Genomic DNA, 21,122 nt, shown 5'->3' with positions numbered 1-21,122 from the left:
TTGCAGCAGCAAATTTCGCTGATACACTTGTTTATACAATAATTTTAATAATTTTTTACGAACAGAAACGAATGCATACAGGTTAGCTAATAAAAGTCATTCTTCAGTCATTGTCGGTTCTTTAAACTAGACGGAAGCATTATGGGAGAAGTACCAAAAATTACAGATTTAAACAAAGTGATCGAGCCCCATTTACCTGAGGGTTCAAAACTCGTATCATATGAAAGTAGTTATTTAACCAAGCCGGGAGAACACTATGGCAGCCTGATGTTGGCCATTAAGGCCCAAATTAAAAAATCAGATAATACAACGGAGGAGCTTCCAATTATAGCCAAATTACCACCGCTTACCAATGATCTCTATTGGCAGATATTCCAGCCAGAACGTACTTGTGTCACGGAGAATTCCGTGTACAAGTACTTAAGTGCAGAATTGGACAAACTACAATTGGAGGCAGGTCTTCTTCCCACCGAGCTATTCGATGGCCTACCCCGTTACTACGGTTCCCGAATTTCTCTGCAAGAAGACGCCAAAAAAGTTGATCGCGATGCTGTGCTATTGGCTGAAAATCTAACAGTTCGCGGCTATAGACCAGGCAATCGTCATAAACCGTACGATCTAGCTCACACGGTTCTAATCCTTAATTATCTGGCCCAATATCATGCCTTGCCCATTGCCCTGCGTCTGAAGAAGCCTCAAATATATGACCAACTTGTCCGGCCCTATTTTAGGAAGTTTGATATGAACAGTAATATCCCTGAAGCGCAAAACCACATTATGAATGAAGAAACCTTGGCGGATATTAAAGCAGTGAGCGATGATAATGAGAGTGATGTCAAGCGTGTTGAGGAATTACTAAAAATCTATGCAGAATTCCAAGCGGGCGAAGATGTGGAAGATGGCCCATTTAATACACTGGTTCATGGAGATCTATGGATTAATAACTTAATGATCAAATACAATGGTAAGTCATAATTCTAGATAGTTTGAAACTAATTGATTAATATTTCTCTATTCAATTGCTAGATGAAGGAATACCCTCAAAATTGAAATTCGTCGATTTTCAAATATGTCAATATGAATCCTTGATACACGACATAATATTTTTACTATTCTCGAGTGTGGAGAATGAGGTATTGGAGGCAAACTACTACAATTTTTTGAAAATCTACTACAAAGCGTTCATAAAGTGTTTGAACAGTGTCGAAGTGGACACGAGCAACTATTCGTTTGATGCGTAAGTTATCAATTTTTAGACCAACTAATTCCATATACAATATTTTCACAATGACATTGGAAAAATTGTTCTTATCAGTGTGGGTATTTATTTTCAATGACTAACTGTCCCTACTCACTCCACAGATTTCAAGCAGAAGTCCAAAAGAAGGCTCATATTCAAGTGCCACATGCCGTGTTCATGATGAAAGTGGTTATGGCTGATAGTAGCACAATACCCGATGATTACAAGGATGTCGATATGAGCGTTCTTTCTAAAAATAGAGGATCAAAGACAATTATAAAAAAATTGGCTGAAATTCTACGTCTGGCAAAGAAGTTTAACATTTTTGAATAGCTTAAATTTGCAAAAGACTTCTGATTGGCTGACCAGACAAGATTATCTGTAAGCTAATGCCAAGGGGAAGAAAAGAGTCCTGTCGTACATTCCATAGACTAAGAACTTAGTTACTATTTTGAACTACTTAGTATTAACTCAATGGGTTAAACTCATTTGTAAAGTTAGTTCAAAAAGTTCCCTTAGAAATTCTAAAGTATATTCTTACCAACAGTTGGACTAATAAAAACGTTTTATATTTTTAACATCCATTAAAGTGAAATTTTTAATGCCAATTTATTAAATTGAATAAATTGTTCTTATTTTATTTTACTTAAAACACGCTTTAAGTATCTTAAACAATAATTCCATTGACTTAACTACTTTATAATGTCTTGGATTTTTATTTCTAAGCCTGCCTCATGGGCATTTTTTGACTATGGATTTTCAATGGCTTGAAGTAATTACTATACTTAATACAAGTAATAAAATGGGACGTAGTACAACTTATGTAAATTTATTTAGTTTGATTAACCATAAATATCTATCATCTGTAGAGGAAAAGTTTAAGTATTTTATTTTTTTATTAGAAACTATGCAGAAATTGTTCTTGTCAATCGATCGTAATAACTATCACTTATGGAAGTATTATCACGACCCTGGGGGTTGTACGGCATGAATCGTATAAAAATTATCGCTAAACATGTGTAATCAGGAATCAAAAGAGGGCCCGACAACAATTGAGCATGACGATGTCGCTATACTCTTCAGTTTCGGCGATCTAATAATTTAGCACTCAGTTTCTTTTTTATTTCATTCATTTAAGCCCATATTGTAAAAATAACAAAATAGTATAAATCGCAGTTAACTAAAGTTTAGGGATTTCTTATTATCTCAATATTATCTTAGTCAAACATAGTTTTATTATGAGTGACTATGTTTAATGTGTGAATACATTGGGTAGTTTAATACAACCGCGATTAAATAGTTTATTTTCTTAAGGATATTTGACAATTAGATCTACAAATTTAAGTGGCTGATTGAATGGAAAGCAAGAAAAAGGCTTTGTTTGCAAAAGTGTCAGAATGGGCAATCTTTGAATAAATTTGGAATTCAAATGAAAATTCGAATATTTCACCTATTGTTTTCCAGATGGTGGTGTCTCTTTTTTCATGTTACTTAGTCTTAGTTTCAAAATTATTGTTTGTTTTATTCTAGATATGTCATAGTGATTTAATTTTTTTACTATGTTTTTTGTTATTTTTATTTGTGTTTAATTTATTATTGTGAATGTGTGTGTGTGTAAAGATAAGAAGCATAGTTGAGCCTTATTTTGGTTGTTGAACTATTTTGATTAAATTTAGCAGTGTCATTTAAACGCGTCTATAAAAGAAGTAATAAGTCACGCCGACTTTGGTGTACCATTCACCAAGTGAAACAAGTACAGGAAGGAAAATTTGGAAATAGTAATTGTAAGTAAATTACATAAATTGCACTGGGTACTTTTTATAGACTTTTTATAGACTTTTTCTGTCTGTCCGTCCGCCCGGACGCCCGGTGCGTATTCCTTTTATTTCGCCAGTTTAAGAGCTATTAGAACTTGGTATTTTAGCTACTTATAACCTGGGTAAAATCTAGTATGAAAATGATCGATGTTAACTTCTTCAAATTTTTTTTTAATTATCGGTTGTATCCTTAGTTTAAATACTAATGTACCGTACAAAGTTATAAATGTTACTGGGAACAAATTCCAGATCAATCCTTTTCAAAAAAAAGGACAGCGCAAATTTGAAAAAACTGAATATCAACTTTAACATTTCCCTTTTTTGGAAAAGAAATTTCAAGGCTTAGAAATTTCACACTATTTGCAATGTGTGCCGATTAAAAACAATGAGATCTTAAATGGTATAAGATCTCATTGTCCAATAAAAATATTATTATGCTTTCGAAAGTCGCGTGACTGACCATTAAAAATTTATGTCGCCCTTTCAAATTTTTCGTAAAATTGGCGTCACGTGTTTAAAGTATGGCCCTATGGATAACGTCTTTAATATCCCATTTTATTTAACAGTGCATAGTTGAAGCACGTCTAGATAAAAGAAAGCTGTGGGTTAAAACTTTATGGCTGTCAAAAAAACTATTATTACTAAATTAGCCCAATTTGTTATGATTATAAAGTAGAGTATTCTCTATTTTATAAGGTTCAGATAGTAACAAAAATGATTATATTTTTCAGCCACAAACAAACCTCAACACAGTGTATAATCTCTTATCAGTGTTCTGTTATTCCTAGGCGATTTGATAAGTGTTTGAAAGTTTGTATTTCGCCCATCTGGAGGTAGTATCGTCACTTTAGTTCGCACACATAAGATGTCGAAAAGTTTGTTACAGATTCGAGAACTTGCCAAGGTCATACAACCAGAACTAGTTGGTGGCGGAAGACTGCATGACTATCAAGTGGCCAGCCTAACGCAACCCGGTGAGAATTATGGCAGTATTCTGATAGCTATCAGAGCGAAATTGGAACTACCCAATTCAGTGGGGGAATTCTATGGGAAGGAGATTGTGGCCAAGGTGCCACCGCGGGATCCCAAGTATTGGCAGTTCATACAACCGGAAAGAACATGTTTGACTGAAAATGCTATCTACAAGAACCTTGTGCCAGCTCTTATCAAGCTGCAAGAGGAGGCAGGTTTAGCTAAATCTGAGTTCTTTGACGGTTTTGCCCATTACTATGGTTCACGAACCTCGCTGGGTACCATCTTGGTCGATCAGGATGCGGTCTTGTTGCTAGAAAATTTGAAGGCAAGCAACTATGTAACAGGCAATAGGTTACGGCCACTTGATTTGGCCCACACACAGCTGGCTCTTAAGTACTTGGCCGAATTCCATGCTCTTCCCCTGGCCTTGCGATTGAAGAGGCCCCAACTCTTTGACGAGCAAATAAGACCTTTCTTTCAAAAATTCGATTGGCATGCTGCTGCCCCAGAGCTAAAAGCCACCATGAAGGCCGAAACTTTGGAGGATATACGTAGAGCTACTGGAAATAATTTGGAACTAATAGAACGTGTACGTCATCTCTCGGATGTGTTCTTTGAGTTTCTAGCAATGCCACCAGATAGACCCAATGGCCCATTTGCCAGCATTATCCATTGTGATTATTGGATCAATAACTTAATGTTCAAGTATGGTCAGTAGAGGTTCAAATCAAGCAAATAGCCAGAGTAAATTAAAACCGTTTATGATAACTTTTGCAGATTCTTCTGGCACACCTCTGCAGATGAAAATAATTGACTTTCAGACAGCCCAATACGATTCGGTGATTCATGACATAATCGCGTTCCTGTTCTCCAGCGTCGATACACGTATTTTGGAGGAACACTACGTGAGCATGTTGCAGATGTACTACAATCATTTTATCAGCTGCCTGCACCGGGTGGGCATAGATACGACTGACTCACATAGTTACCAAGCGTAAGATATTCGAAAATAGTTGAGGAAGTTAGTTAAGATGGCTTTCTAATTAATTCATATTTTCTAGGTTCCTTGCGGAAATTAAACGTGTAGCCTACATTCAAATACCTCACGCCATATTCATGACTCGATTTATTCTTGCCGGTTCGCCAGATGAAGAGGAGCAAGTGACACACATTCAGGAGCTGGACAATGTGCTCAAAACAAGCAGTGGAGGTGCATCGGAACGCATTTATCGTAAACTAAATGACATTCTAAGATTGGCACAGAAATTTGATATACTCTATTAAGTTAAAACCTAATTCTATTACACAGTTCCAAGTACTTTTTGAACAAATTATTTGTGATTATATGCTTCATTTGTTTATTGCAAGTTGCTTAACGAATTGGTTAACCTCAATTGCTAAGTGTGACCGATACATTTGAGTTATGTTACATCATTAATTTGGACTTGCACCATTAGATCCTCATCATTAAAGTCATCATCTTCACTTAAGGGGTAACATTTATATAAAGGCTTCTTCTTAAATGTCTTTATGCTCGGCCGGCAAATGTCGCTTTAAGTTTGTATCAAAATCGCCCGAAAACACCTTGTCTCAAATTTTACACTGCATTGCACTTAAACACAAGTAAATTGTTAATCATTTGGCAAAGGAGCCAGCGATGCCTAATTAATGCTATTGTTCTAACGAATAAGCTGAGACTCAGTCAAAACCAATTTGAAAGGTGGCTCTGCTTAACAACATCAAAATCCTTTCTGATGGCCAGAGGGCCGTGTTTAAAAACTGTTTTAGTAGTGCTCAGTTTGACTGTGTCAAAATCAAATGAAGCCACAAACTATATATATTCTTGATCAGCAGGGGAAGTTGAGTTAATATAGTCCTTGATTTGAATGCTACAGCTTTGAAACATGTTATTTAAGCTTTCTTTTAACTAGTTGAGATAAAGATTATCAATTCGTCGGATCGAAGCCTATATATTCGAAATTCGAATGACTTTGTGAGATATGACATTTTTTGTGAGGCAATGTTCTCACCATGTGAAGCAAACTGTAAACTTTGAGCGCGTTTGAACTGGCGGCAAGAATACAGCCCTTTATTTTAAAACGATTTTAATCAAACAACGCAAAAAACAGGTTTTCATTTTTAAACCGCCGACATTTTGTCATGAAAAAAATCCCAAAATTCTGATTGAGGTCGGGTACATAATTAAACTATGCTGAATATAACGCCATGTTGAATTTAAGTTTCAGACAATCCTGTGTCGATTTATCCTTGCCGCCAGCGGGATGATTTTTATACCCTTGCAAAAAGGGTATATTAATTTTGGTCAGAAGTGTGCAACGCATAGAAGGAAGCATTTCCGACCATATAAAGTATATATATTCTTGATCAGCATGACGAGACGAGTTTATATAGCCATGTCCGTCCGTCCGTCCGTCCGTCCGTCCGTCCGTCCGCCCGTCCGTCCGTCCGTCCGTCCGTCTGGATCAACGCAAACTCCTCCTAGACCGTTGGAGCTACAGAGCTGAAATTTTGCATGTAGGCTTGTATATACTGCAGGCGTTGTATATCTCGGATTCAGCCGGATCGGATCACTATATCATATAGCTCCCATACAAAAGGCAAAGTCACGAACTGTGACTTTTCTTAATAACTTCGTTATTTTCTGAGCTATTGTCATGAAATTTAATATTAGTGAGTTAATTACACATATAAACGACTGTGCCAAATTTGATCAAGATCGGGTGTCTATATCATATAGCTCCCATAGGAACGATCTTTCGAAAACAGTGACTTTTGTCAATAACTTCGTCACTTTTGACGCGATTGCTTTCAAATTAAACATTTGTTAGTTTAATATATCTGTTAATGACTGTGCCGAATTTGATAAAGATCGGGTTACTATATAATATAGCTCCCATAGGAACGATCGGTGGAAAACAGTGACTTTGATCAATATCTTACTTTTTGTTGGCCGTTCTTTCGCAAGCATTAGCCTTTTTAGCTTAAACATTTTTCCACTTTGATGGCTATAGGTAAGGTAAGGTACCATAAAAGTTGCAAGGGTATACAAACTTTGACGCGGTCGAAGTTAGCCCCGGCCCTCTGGTTTTTTTTTAACCCTTACTATAATTTTGGTCAGAAGTGGCCCACGCATAGAAGGAAGCATCTCCGACCATATAAAGTATATATATTCTTCATCAGCATGATGAGACGAGTTCATATAGCCATGTCCGTCCGTCCGTCCGTCCGTTCGTCTGTCCGTCCGTCTGGATCAACGCAAACTCTTCCTAGACTGTTAGAGCTATAGAGTTGAATTTTGACTATATCATATAGCTCCCATATGAACGATCGGTCAAAAACAGTGACTTTTGTCAATAACTTCGTTACTTTTAACGCGTTTGCTTTCAAATTAAACATTTGTTAGTTTAATATATCCGTTAATGACTGTGCCAAATTTCATAAAGATCTAGTGACTATTTCATATAGCTTCCATAGGAACGATGGTTGGAAAACAGTGACTTTGATCAATATCTTATACTTCAATATGATTTTAATGAAATAAAAAACACAATTCCAATAACATCTTCCGTTTTCAAACTATAATTTTTTAAAAAGGGTCAATAAAACAGGATGCCAGCCAAGGGATACTCTTCTCGTTAACTTTAATTAAGAGTTAAAGTATTCCAAACTTTATTTTATAACTCAAACCTAAAACAAGACAATAAAACATATTTTTCAAATTATTATTATTATATTTCTATATGCATAACATAGAAAACAGAATTATTTTACATGTCTTTTATTTTCATGTAAAAAATCGAATCCCATTTTTGCAGAAAAATATGAAATAAATCCCCTAAACAGTTTTGCAAACTTTAGAACAAAACTTGTATACTTTTAATATTAGGGTATAACAAATAGTTTGGATTTCAGTATCCGAGCTAATATCAATTATTTTTATCATCCTTGATCTTGTTTTGTTTCGTTTTGCGCTCTGATTCAATCATTATGATGATAACTAATCGCTAAAATGAGTGACTAACTGAGGGGCTAATTGCCAAATAGATTTAGAGGTAATTATCAAATGATTTATTTTGTCAATTCATGGTTCACAGAAAATGTTTAGTAGTTAATTTTAAAGATGCGTTGGATTTGGTTTGCTTTGTTCTTCTTTGTTGGCTGGAAATGGACGGGAATTGAGAGCAAAGAGGTATGTAATCCCCGTGGTCAACCTCTAATCTCACACATTCTATCTCTTTGGGTTAGAGCTGCTACTACATTAGTTTCACCTACACCAACTGGACAGATGCACAGCCCCGTTTCGTGGTCAATATGACATTCTCGAATCAATCGGGCATTGGGTCGATTACCACAATCAATGAGGAGATTCCAATGCCGGTGTCTCGTCTCCTGGTACTCCAGATTGGCGGTAACCAGCCTCGGACCATTTACAATGCCTCAACGAAACTTTGTGAACTACAATCTCTGTTCAATTCGGTGCCTCTGTTCAAGCCGGCCAAGGACAACTTTTTGAAGCAGGGTAACTACTCCTTCAGCTGCCCCCTGCCCAGGGGTACCTATGTGATGTCCAATATGCGGATAAATCCAAAAAACCCGCTCCTAAGTCTATTGTATCAGCCCAAACGTTCGTTTATCGTGAGAGGTGGACTCTTCGAGGAGCTTCCCTCTGGACGCATAAGTCCATTGTCCACATATTTTATGGCAGGCAAAGTGATTAAAAGGAGCTGCGGAGCAAGTGACTAAAAGATGGCCACAGAAAAATAATAAAAACCCCTAAAAGCATGCAATTGAAAATTACTTTACTGGGTATTCTTAGGATGGACTGAGATTTTCATCAATAAGTTTGCCAATATGGTTAAAGTCAGCAGCTGTGAGTCGCCCTTTTAGGTCTTCCTGTTTAATGAGAGTTCTTTTGGGTATGTGTGTGTATGTGTGTGTGTGTGTAGATATATAACATTTAGGGGATGTGAATAATATTTGACACATACATAAATTAATTGTCTAGAAGAGCACTTACAATGCCACAAAGAAAATTATGAATTATCCATATACAAATGTATGTATGTATGTGTGTGTGTGTGTATCTCAATACCATGACTGAATACTTAGTTCAGTCAACTTTGATATCATGTAACAATGAATGACTGAATCACTGAATTCACACTCAGATATATCGTCTGTTTTTAAGTAAACAAAATTTCTCCTCTTATCAGAATGGCTTTTTATCATTCGAACAAATACATGCAATGTATTTCATTATTTCGAATCATGTGGGTCCTCAAGTAGTGACCCTGGCCCGATAACTTTAACTTGACATGTTCAAGTATAACTACATATATCTATATATATATATATATGAATGACTTTCACAATTTGTTTTGCAAAACCTTTAATCTTTGGTCAAGCAAACACAAAAGTTTACACAAGAAAGAACAAACTAAATGGCCCAAAACTAGTAAATAAAAATATCTAAAATAAATAAATTGATAAACCAATTTCCACGTGCCTTAAAACATTTTTTTTGCTTCAACCAATGTGCGAATATTATGATACCCTAAAAAACTATTAAGTTTAAGATAGTGAAAGCTCTCCTAGTCGGTGACTCGGTGTTCCCCATGGCACAATGCTAAAAGGTAGTCCCATGGAGGCAAGTATTGTGGATTAGCCTAATCGTTTTGAATATAATTCACAAATAAATTACAAAGTTTGAACTCGAAGGAATCCACCAACTTTTTTGGAAATTTTTTAACAAAATTTTTATACTCTATGTTGAATATTACTTGTCAGATTGCAGATTTTGCAGATTGTAATTACAATTTCGTTACAATTCGTTTATTTTGTGATGATCTTATTTTTGACGTGTTGACAATAATAAACAAAGCATCTCCCATGGTATGGTATAGGTCTTTGTCTAGGCAATACCAAAAAATTTCCATTTTACAGAAAACCTAAACATTTTGACTTATTATTATACATTATATGTTTGAATATACATTGACTTGGGGACTAAAAATATACACAACAATCTATTTGGTCGCAAAAATATTTCTTATATTTGGAAAAGTGGCTCGGCTATCCAATTTTTTCCATACTCTGACATCTGTTTGAATAGATGTACGATTCTTTGTCATTTTAAGGCGTAGAAGGTTTAATTATTTCAACAATTTTGCAGCGAAAGAAAGAAACTTTTATAATTTAACAGTCATCTATTTCTTTCTCAACGAATTCCAGCCTATTTTCTTTGTCTCGATAATTGGAAAATTATCGACTACTTCAATCTAAGCTTTTAAATACAAATTAAAAACTTACATAACATTTTAGAGACCCACTGCATATACTAGACAGTAGCAAGAATGCATTCAAATTGCATTTTAAGCGAATGAATTAGACGTAAAGAAACTCAAAAGAATTGGATAAAAATAAGTACTGACGCAGTAGTTAAACTAATGAGTAAATTTAAATATACTTGCAGTCGAAAGTAAAAATGATGATCAATAGGTTCTAAGTATAGCTCTATTTTGTCGCATTTTTACCTAAACTATGGCGAATACTTTTCCATTCACTTAAGTGCCTTTACTACAGCAGTTGTTTCTATCCAGCACTTAAAACTTCAAGTTTCAAATCTTGAGCCATTTGGTTTTCATTGCTGTTTAGGTAATTTAGAATTCTTTTCTTGTTTCTTATAAATAAATAATATACAAATGAATTAACAAATGTTGATGACTTGCAGAAATCAGAAAACAAACAAAAGGGGGGTTCCATAAAAAAAAGTTTGATATAAAGGTGGAAATGACTAGTGGAAAGTATTATCTAAACGTATAAATGTTTCAATTTTCAAATGAACCAGCTGATTGCCTTAAAAGGTACTTAAAATGTTGAACAAAAGTGCTAAAGTACAACTTTAGTCAATCGTTTAGCGATAAAACAAAGCTTCTTAAAAATCTGAAGCATTTTCAAACAAAACTTGTTCATTTTAAGTGGACAAACGCAAAGGAGTCATATCTTTAGAGTACAAACAATTTAGTTAAGAAGCTTTATCTAGGCTGTAGCTAATCTTTAACCAATTTGCAATGCCATTTAACAAAATAAAACAAAAAAAGCAATGCAACAGTCCAATATAAAAGAATTGCATGATAAAACAATAAACAATTTTAAATTATATTTGCTTTGCTTGATTTATGCTTTAAAGGAAGGGTTAAAAAGTGGGCTACGACTTGGTTATACGCTCTATTAAGTTTGTACAAATGTCTATCAGTTAGAAATTTCAGCCTCGTTTTATATTTAATTGGTAATTCAAATTTTGAGCCACCCGAATCAAAAATTCTATAATAGCTTTTCAATGTTTTTTCAACAAACATTTTCAATTTGTAGATTTTTGTGATATTTTTCGTGGTGTTGTTGTTTTTTTTTTGGGTTTGTTAAATAATAAAATATTAATTAATAAAACTGTTGTATTAAATTAAAGCGCAAATTAACTGATAAACTTTGGCTATGTGTCAGTCCCAGCGTCATCAGTTTGCCGAACTTTGTTTGGTTCAATGTGCCAATCAGCCAGTCAAAGAACAAGAACAAGAACGAGAAGATCACTAGGCAGACGCGTGCGATGCGGCGAATGACGCAAAGATTTTTGGTTTTTTTTTTTATGTGAATCGCGTGTGCCTGAGCGCCGCGACGTGGAGAAGACAAGTGAAAGTTAAGAAGAGAGAATGCAATAAATTAAAAGAGAGCAAGGAACTAGGCAGAACACAAAAAAAGACTTTGGAAAAATATAAATATATACAAACGCATACATACATACATATACATATACTTATATCACGCATACGACCCGTTAAAGCTAAAGACCAATATTTATATATCTTGATGGTAAACATTTCTGAGTAGCGTCTAGTGCGGCGTATTAGATAATACTCGAAAGTCGGTCGACTCATACTCATTGCCAGATAAAATAGGAACAACAAAAAAATGTTTCTCTTTAATTGTTTTTTGGGCTTTCGTGATCGCCGCCACGCGCCGTTTTGATGATAATATAGGCCTAAGACCTAAAAGTGTCGGTCACAGGATCGGTTGTTAGGGCTCCATTCTGGATGTACAGGTGGCTCTAATCGGCCACCCACTTGAACTATGAGTGGGTGAAAACTATTATTAACTTAATATACACACAATCAATTGAAACAATAAAAACTAATAAAAACAAAAGCAACATTGTCACCACCACCAGCAACGACCACAACGACGAATGTGAAGTCATAAACGGGTTTTATTTGACTTCATGTTTTGGTATCTGCATTTGTATTTGGTTTTTAGTGCCCTATATTAATGGGGTAATTAGGGTATATTGATGTCATTAAATTGCAGACAAGAAACTTCTAAAGAAAAGTTCAACAAATCTGCTGATACATAATTACTATGTGAAAGTAAAAGTCTTAGAACAAGTCTATTAAGTTTATTAGAGAAGTCTTTATGTCACAAATTGTGCTTAAATGTTTATGGACCTGTTGAAATGTTATATATCAGTCGAAAACTACATTATTCAGCTAACAAATTAAAAGAGGTCCTCTAAATTAAATGGCAAAGAAGTACAAAATAAGTAGTTACAGCCAACCTAAGCATAAAAATATTGTTTCGATTTGCATACACAAATAAAAATTGTACAATTTATTGATATGTGTAAACTAATAAATTATTTTATTGCCAAAAAAAGGAATTTTTTTTAAGTTCAATAAAGTAATATTAATAGAATAATAAAAACAATTTAAAGCAAAAATTGAAATAAAAAATACAATGTCCATTAACAGTAGTGGCCACGAATTTATGCCGTTTAGATTTTCGGACTTTAGTTCTGATTTTCTCGGTTCCCAAAGTAGCTCAATAAACAAATTAAACTGCATATTGTGTTCTTTATTGTTGTCTAACTTAGATTTAAGTAATGTTAAAAGGGTGTTTTGCTTTCCTTTAGCCCCGTTCGAATATTTTGTCAACTTCATGGCAAAAGTGGCAAATTATTTATTACAAGCAGTCCTTGGTAGATGAGTTGTTTAAGTGGCCAAGTCAATTGGTCAACTGATAAACGAGGATCCGGGTTTGAATCCCAGTCCAGTGTATGGATGTGGTTTTCATCTAACCCGAAGGCCCTAGTTTCCAGTGCTTGTAATATATACTTAGGTTGATAGTTTACAAAATAATTTATACTGATACAAATAATAATAACAATATACATTATATCGTTAAATTCATTAACATCCTTGCATCTAGCATAAATTAAGTATCTAAAAGCACAACTAAATTAAAGGAGCTGTAATCGTTATACCAAGCAGCAAAAGGAACCATTTCCACTTGATGCATAGGAAATACAAGTCATCTCGCTTCATCTTACAAATATACGAGCACTTTGGCATCTCCACCGGGCAACGACTAGTGAAAAATGTTTATAATCATAATTTGTCTACTTTTAGTCCTATTTTTATGAAGTTTGGTCTACCATTTTATATTAATAACAAATTTAAGTATCCCAAATTTAAATATGATACGTCATACTTAACGGGGATAAAAACCTTTCTTCGAACTTGATCATTGTATCCTATGGTACATGTCACACTTTGGTTGCATAGGATAAAAAGAAAAAACACCTTTGTAAAATTTCTAATTAGTTTTTGTTTGTAATCCTAAATTTTTACCATTTGTCTATAGTAAAGGGTATTGAAAAGTCCATAACATAATTTACTTGGGCTACTTTTTATTATGTGTGACGTATTGTCCCACTGTAACTGTAAATCAGCTTTTATCACTTGGATCTCGCTCCTGGCGCTGGTTAATCCAGATTGACCTAATTCGAATTCTGGCCTATATATGTATATGTATGTATATACCTATATATAGGTTCTTTTTTTGTTCTGGTTCTTAAGTGAAGACTGTTTCGCAATATATTTATTTCTTTTCTTGTTCTTGGCTCATATCACTAAATCACGCTACGTGATCGTGATAGGCCAATTACTTATATGTGAATAAGTATATAATTATATGAACAGAATGAAAATTATCAATTAAATTTCCTTTAAAAGATTCGCAACCAAAATGTTTGTATAAATGAACATGAAAGAATGATTTATGAGGGGGACATGATAAGACCCAAAGACAACAACAAAAAAAAAAACTGGGACGGGACCCACAATTGATAGCCCCCAGTTTGGCACTTGTCACTGCATTAACCGATTTAAATGGCAAAATAAGAAATCAAAACAAAATAAAATTGATATCATTATGCCAATGGGAAAAAAAAGACTTTGACTTTGCCTCTTACGATGGCCAATTGAAAGGTCACTCAGTAGAAAAATGTATTATTATCAAACACAATTCATAATTTATTAGATAACATTGGCCCTCCCCCCCGCCACCACCTTAAGAATGTGCTTGTGTGCGTTTGTTTACCTATCATCACATTTAATTTTTATGCAAATATTCTAACTAACTGGATTCCAAATCTAATAAAAACCTCCGCCATTCCAATAGCATATGTATAGATATGTATTCACTGTAAGCCAGGCAACTTTAAACTAGTTTTATTTTTATTTTGAATATCAGTTTTTTATCAATTCATTAATGATCTGGTCTGCGCGGTGCGGAACTGAAGGCGTTGTCTTTTGATTGCGCTTGTTTATGGCAGCCAGTTTTTCGGTTTCCCCTTTCCTAAAATATGAAATATACAAAATCCACAAAAGCCAGCCTCATATCAGTGTGATTATAAATGAAAATTTCGCCTTATCTGTGCTCTGGTTTGTGGCCTTTCCTCCTCTCCCAGTGCGGAGTAATGTCCCATAATCCAGCAAATTTCCATTAAAGGGCAAAGGTGCCATAAAAAACTAGGCAAAAGCTGAAAACAAAAACATTGACAAAACAAAAGGCAACGTTGTTGAGATACCCTATACATTTGTATTATGTTAAGCTGTCAGGTGAATTGAAAATGTTTATTCCACGTCGAAAAAAAGTGTTACTAAAATTAAATTTCTGTTAAGACACGAACAAGCGACTAAAGAATGCACAATTGATTAAGATACAAAACAAATAAAGAAAAAGATTTATATCATTCTATATTATCATCCATTTATATTATATAGAGTACCGCTCATCTGAATAGGTTTGACTTCTTTTTTAGACTTAGAACATAATATCTTCATAAGGAGCACTCGGATTTAAACCAAATAAATTTTGTTAAGTAAATCGATCAATTATTTATAAAATACAAACGTTTTTTTCTTTTGGGTTTGGTTTTAATATGTTTTTTATTATATTTTCAAAAACATAGCTGAAAATCTACCTTATTTTTGGCTCAAGTGAATAGGTTTGACCAACGAAATAACTATAACAAAAAATTATTCACAGCAATATTTCATGGCATTTGGTAGCTTGGTAACAAAAATTACAAAACATGACAAAATTCTTCAAAACTAGTTGAGACCATTGTGAAATAGTTCTTCAAATCATTTAAATTTTCTAGGAACAAGTGCTGCCCATAATAAACATTATGTAGAAATTCAATCAATATATCAAGGACATCAAAATCAATTTTGCGTAATATTTCGATTAATCGATTATTTTTTAGTTTTAAATTTTAAATTACCTCTAAAGAGGTTAAAAGTGAATTTGCATAATATTTTGTGTATATTAATCATATTTTTTTAGATTTCCATTTCAATCTGGCCCTAAAGAGGTTAAAAGGGAATTTTTGACTTCCCACTGCATACTTTAGGGGGCACATTTACCCCATTTTACAGTTTTTTTTTCCAAGAATCAAGCGTAAATTAATAAAAATTAATGGCGATCGTTGTTTACAAATGCCTCTCTTATTCTACATATTGAATATATCGTTTGGCTCTCAAACTGTAAGGTTTTTGAGCCCTGGCATAATTAAACATTGAAGTTGACTCAAAGGACCTTTGAGTATGAAGTGTCTACAGCCATAAACGCGTTACTCCTGCAAACACCTAAAAATGGTTGCTTAATTTTTTCCTTTCTTACCAATATGCTCATGTTGACGGTTCGAGGAAAGGGGTATTAAACCAGCTAGCAAACAAACAAATACGTGTATTTGTGCAAGCTAACCATGCATGGGTTGGTGAGGGGATGGGGGAACTCATAAGCAAATCCCAGTGCAGCTTAGTTATCGCTATGCAAGTGTCACCAAGCCACACACACCCATACGCACACACACTGCAAGTGTCATCTGGCCAAGGTGAAGTACATACATTGTGAAGGGGCTAACGTTTGTCCAGTTGGCGATTAAGGTCTGTATAGGGGTATACAGGGTTGTTGCTAGGTTAATCAATCGATTGTTTTTCGGTTGTGCACGCCCATAAATCAACTGGAATCTTGAATGTACTATATCATATGATGGATACGTAATGTATATGTATAGATATATGTATATGTTTTTACTTATATCCAGTTGGCATATTGTACGACAACTAACCTTCAAATATGCTCAGTGTCAAGAAGAAAACAAAAAACTACCATGCGTGGTGGAAATTTTCCAATTTACGAAAACATCTTGTTTGTGTTTTTGTTTTTGTTTTTGTTATTTGTATTCGGTGTTCTTGTTATTCATTTTGTATTTATATTACAACGAGGTTGCACTTTTGAAACGATGCCAAAGAGTCGACCACCGCAAGCAAACGAATTAGAGGAAATACTGCAGTAATAATTATTATTTATCATTGATGTTGAGTCTTAATTTATTTCTTGATATTTTCTTTTCTCTTTCTTTTTGTTGACAAATTTCAAATTTCATATGTTAATGCAATATGTTTATGTGTATGTAAAATGCGTTAGACCACACTCCATTGTACTTATAGATGTAAAAAACTAGATTGATATAGTTTTAGTTGTTTTTTTTTAAATTTTTGATTCAAAATGTGTTCAACAATGCTCTAGATTAACAGTGAATACTATAAACAACAATTCTAATTATAATAATAATGAATATAATTTTTCATTTTGATAAACTTTTGTTGTGAGATATATATGTAAGTACGTATTAACTCTTGGGCTCTCATGGTCCCCCAATAGAAAAAGCAAAAAATGTGGAAATGCAAAATAGGTATAAAAGAATTGTATTCTTATTTTTGGCTTAAAATTAATTGAAATTAAATGTAGACTATAACTAAAAATTATTATATTTAAATCATGGCAGAAAATGACGCTTTCGCATTTGACTTTCACTTTACCCCGTTAATATTTCTTCTATCCTCGTGTGTCTTTTAAGAACAAGCAGGAATTGTCTGCTAAAAATTGAGGAAAAAAATGAAAGAAATTATATAGAAAGCTCCCACGTTATGTACTAGTTATACATGTATATATACAATAATATATTTCAACGCCCACGATCGCCTTGGCCGGCGATTTACTCGTTCAGCAGACAAGTGCGCACAAGGGCGCCACAGACGGCGTACGGATCACAATTGGAACTGGGACGGCGATCCTCGAAGTAACCCTTGCCAGCGGTGGCCACGCCTCGCGGAACTCGCACACTGACCGCCCGATTGGCCACACCCCATGAGAACTTGTCGATGCTGGAGGTCTCCAGGCGACCGACCAAACGACGCTCATTGTCCTTGCCCTCCTTGGGATCGTAGGCCTTGATGTGACGCTGGTGATGATGGCTCAGTTTCTCGATGGCCTGTTCGATGGCCTTGATGCCGCCATCGGCGCGCATTGCCTTGGTGGAGAAGTTGGTGTGGGCTCCGGCACCATTCCATTGGCCCTCCATGGGCTTGGGATCGAAGGTAACTACCACTCCGTATTCCTCGGCAATGCGTTGCAGGATATAACGCGATACCCAGAGATCATCGCTGGCCTTCAGACCGTTGCTGGGTCCTACCTGGTATTCCCATTGGGCGGGCATCACCTCGGCATTGGTGCCGGCGAAATCGATGCCAGCATAGAGGCAGGCAATGGCATGAGCCTCCACCAGATCGCGGGCATACACACGATCGGCTCCCACGCCGCAGTAGTAGGGTCCTTGGGGGGCGGGGAAACCATTGTCGGGCCAGCCGAAGGGACGGCCATCGACATCGAGCAGAGTGTATTCCTGTTCAATGCCGAACCATGGCTCCTGGTTGCCAATTTGATCGAAGGCCTCCTGGAAGGCGGCACGCTTGTTCGAGGGCGTGGGCTTGCCATCGGCACTGTAGGTATCGCAGAGGACAATGACATCGTTCTTGCCCGGCTTGAAGGGATCACGGTAGAGGGCACGGGGCTTAAGAGTCGTATCGGAGTTCTCTCCGTGAGCCTGGTACGTTGAGCTGCCGTCGTATTGCCAATCGGGCAGATCCTCAACAGAGCTGGGCACTTTGTCCAGGACACGATCCTTTAGACGAATATTCTCACCAGTGCCGTCAATCCATAGGTAAGTGGCCTGAACTCGATTGGCTGGAGTCTCCAAATTGCGATACCGTTGCAATATACTCTTGTCCAAGGCCGTATTGGGCGAGTTGTTCAGGAATTGCGCTGGAGCGGCCAACGAAGTGCGAAATGTGCGGATGGTGGGAGCAACTAGCTCCTTCTTAAGGAAAAGTCCGGCGACGCGGAATGCCATGGTGGATGCTTTGGACAATTCTTGAAGAATGGAGAAAAACGAGAGAGAGAAAACCTACATTTACTTTTCTATTTGTGTATGCAAATGGGTGTGTGTGTGTGTGTGTGTGTATAGATGCTTCAGAGTGTGTATGTGTGTATGTATACCATTATACAGTTCAAAGATAATCAGAGATATAACTTATTTTCGCAATTACATAAAAATATTTGCACTATTGATCTGGTTTCTTGGAACAAAAATTTCAAGTTCATTTTGTCTTGTTTTTTTCTTGGTTTTTGTTTTTTAGTTTTTTTCCTTTTTTTTTTGGTCTCAACTTACATTGCACTTTACACTTTACAGTTAAGTAATTTTTGCACAATTTACGTTAAGTTGCTGTTTGTGTTGCTGCTGCTGCTGCTGCTTTTGCTTTTTGCTGCTTGCTGCTGAGGACACCCAACCAGTGCGAGGTTTGGAAGGCTTTTGAGCACAATTTTTGCGACAACATTCACTTTTCAGTCTCGATTTTTCTTTATCGCAATGCAGCAGCAGCAGCAGAGACACTGAGCAGCGCAGCGAAGAGAGACAAGAGATACCAAAACAAACCGCACATAGCCCCTCACTCCCACTCACACAGACACGCGCAAAGTGAATACAGGTTGCCTCCGCTATGACGAATTGATTAGTTGTAAATGAAGATACATATATACACATACATATACTTCAATTTAATTCAAGCACTGAACTTAATTCCTATTTATAAGAAACTGCAAAAATTTTATTATTTTGATCTCTTTTTAAACTTTAAAGTATTTAAATTTTAGTAATTCTAAGAGATCAATAAAGATACTGATATTTGTCTTGTTATATTTTTGTTTTATTATTATAAATTGAAAGCAAAATTGTGCAAATCAATAATAATAATTACACTGTGTAGTGCCCAGTTTCTGCCGTTAGTTTTATTTTTAAATTTTAAGGCGTTGTGTCGGTAAAAAGAATCAGCTGAGCTTAGAAGTTCGATAATTCTACTAGTGCAACCCTGGCTAGACGCCTAAACCACGTGCTCCTCCAGAGAAAAAATATAAAAATTTAAATCTGAAATTTTGTCGGCCATCAAGCCGAATTAATAACTTAATACAATTCTGGAGCATCTAGGACAACAATTATTATAAAGTTTTGTGAATCTTATTATCATAAGTTAATTTTTGTAGATGTTTAAATCTTTGGAAGTTTCTAATAAGTTCTTTTGGAAATTTAGCCGCAATCAAATTGAATGCTGAAAGCCTAAGCAAGGAATTTCATATTTGAGTTCCGAAAATCAGCCAGAGATGTTTTTGAGACACCGAGACATTTCGACAAAGTCAACTAGCTTGGAATAGTCGCCCGAATCGGATACGGGCAGAGAAAGTTTCTTCGTTGCGGATTGAGCTTGCGGCTTGATTTAATCTATTATTTTATTCCTAAGCATCATCCAGCGGACGACGAAGGCCTTCGACGGACCGGACGGATGGGTAAGTCCTAAGTTCTTGACATAAATCATGTTCGATCTGGTATTTCCCTGTTTGTATGCAAAAAGAAAGCAAGTTCAGTGTCAAATAATCAGCAAATAAGAAAAAACTCTCTCAAGTACAGTAAAACTAAAAGAAAATATAAAAAAAAAAAGAAATTTGCCAATCATTGTTGAAAATTAAAACGATATTTAGAATTAAACTAAAAACAGACGAATTACAGTCTTTTGTGAGAACTTTTTAAAATACCCTCGCGTTTTTCTATGCATAAATGTAAACAATATACACTTTTGATACGAACTCTCTTCTGCGCAGTCTCTGCACTCCGTCTCTCTCTCTCTCTCTCTCTCCCACTCCATCCCTCAAACTCTTTTGGTGGCTCTCTCTCTCTCATTTGGTTGTTTGACCTCTAACTACTACGTAGTATGTCAGAGTCAGAGTTTTCTGTTGTTTTGTTGTTTTCTTTCCCTCCCTCCAAAGAGTTGATTTCCATCAGCTGTCGTTTGTGTTTGGAAAAACCTTTCCTTCTTTTGCGTTCAATGCTCTCTAAGAGATCAATCAATAAATGCGTAGCATGCTTTTAGGCACTTGCAACAAGTTGGACAGTTTTCTTTTGCGTGATAATAGGAGTTAATTGTTGGTGTCATTAACGAAAAACCACAAGCAACAAATTACTTTAGTGCCGGAAAACTGTTGCCTAGCGTTGCAAGAAAGAAGGGAGACGGCAAAGGGGAAAAGCTGCAAGCTCTCACACTCTCTGTCTCTCTCTCTCTCTGTGTGTGTGAGTAGAATTTTCCATGAAACTCATTTATGTGTATGCCTCTGCAATGGCTGCATAATTTGCAAGTTTTCTCGTACAACGCTTTTCCATTTTGTTTTTCAGTTGTGTGGCATCGTTTCCATTAGTTGGCCGCTCAAAAAAAAATTGCCAAGCATTTTCTATAGATTTTTTCCTGTGTGTATTTACTTTTCGATTTTGTCACTTGTTGCCATTT

The 21,122-nt window shown here is 35.7% G+C and overlaps 4 protein-coding genes across 4 annotated transcripts; 3 read left to right on the top strand and 1 right to left on the bottom strand.

Annotated features, from left to right (window-relative positions):
* Positions 1–107: 107 nt before the first annotated feature.
* LOC6644254 lies at positions 108–1,820 on the top strand. The gene is made up of 3 exons (XM_002066618.4): positions 108–964; positions 1,027–1,237; positions 1,363–1,820. The coding sequence occupies exons 1-3, from the start codon at positions 142–144 to the stop codon at positions 1,571–1,573; spliced, it is 1,245 nt and encodes a 414-aa protein (XP_002066654.2). The 5' UTR covers positions 108–141; the 3' UTR covers positions 1,574–1,820.
* Positions 1,821–3,868: 2,048 nt separating this feature from the next.
* Positions 3,869–5,333, top strand: LOC6644253. The gene is made up of 3 exons (XM_002066617.4): positions 3,869–4,742; positions 4,810–5,026; positions 5,094–5,333. The coding sequence occupies exons 1-3, from the start codon at positions 3,923–3,925 to the stop codon at positions 5,314–5,316; spliced, it is 1,260 nt and encodes a 419-aa protein (XP_002066653.2). The 5' UTR covers positions 3,869–3,922; the 3' UTR covers positions 5,317–5,333.
* Positions 5,334–8,173: 2,840 nt separating this feature from the next.
* LOC6644252 lies at positions 8,174–8,796 on the top strand. The gene is made up of 2 exons (XM_002066616.2): positions 8,174–8,242; positions 8,299–8,796. The coding sequence occupies exons 1-2, from the start codon at positions 8,174–8,176 to the stop codon at positions 8,794–8,796; spliced, it is 567 nt and encodes a 188-aa protein (XP_002066652.2).
* Positions 8,797–16,946: 8,150 nt separating this feature from the next.
* On the bottom strand, positions 16,947–19,112 carry LOC6644251 (glutamine synthetase 1, mitochondrial). The gene is made up of 2 exons (XM_002066615.4): positions 18,962–19,112; positions 16,947–18,663 (listed from the first exon to the last, which is right to left on the bottom strand). The coding sequence occupies exon 2, from the start codon at positions 18,641–18,643 to the stop codon at positions 17,450–17,452; it is 1,194 nt and encodes a 397-aa protein (XP_002066651.1). The 5' UTR covers positions 18,644–18,663; positions 18,962–19,112; the 3' UTR covers positions 16,947–17,449.
* Positions 19,113–21,122: the final 2,010 nt, after the last annotated feature.

This window comes from Drosophila willistoni, assembly GCF_018902025.1.
Source record: "Drosophila willistoni isolate 14030-0811.24 chromosome 2R unlocalized genomic scaffold, UCI_dwil_1.1 Seg167, whole genome shotgun sequence".
Lineage (NCBI taxonomy): Eukaryota > Metazoa > Arthropoda > Insecta > Diptera > Drosophilidae > Drosophila > Drosophila willistoni.
The sequence above is the reverse complement of the archived record's forward strand: the minus strand, read 5'-3'. Positions and strand labels throughout refer to the sequence as shown.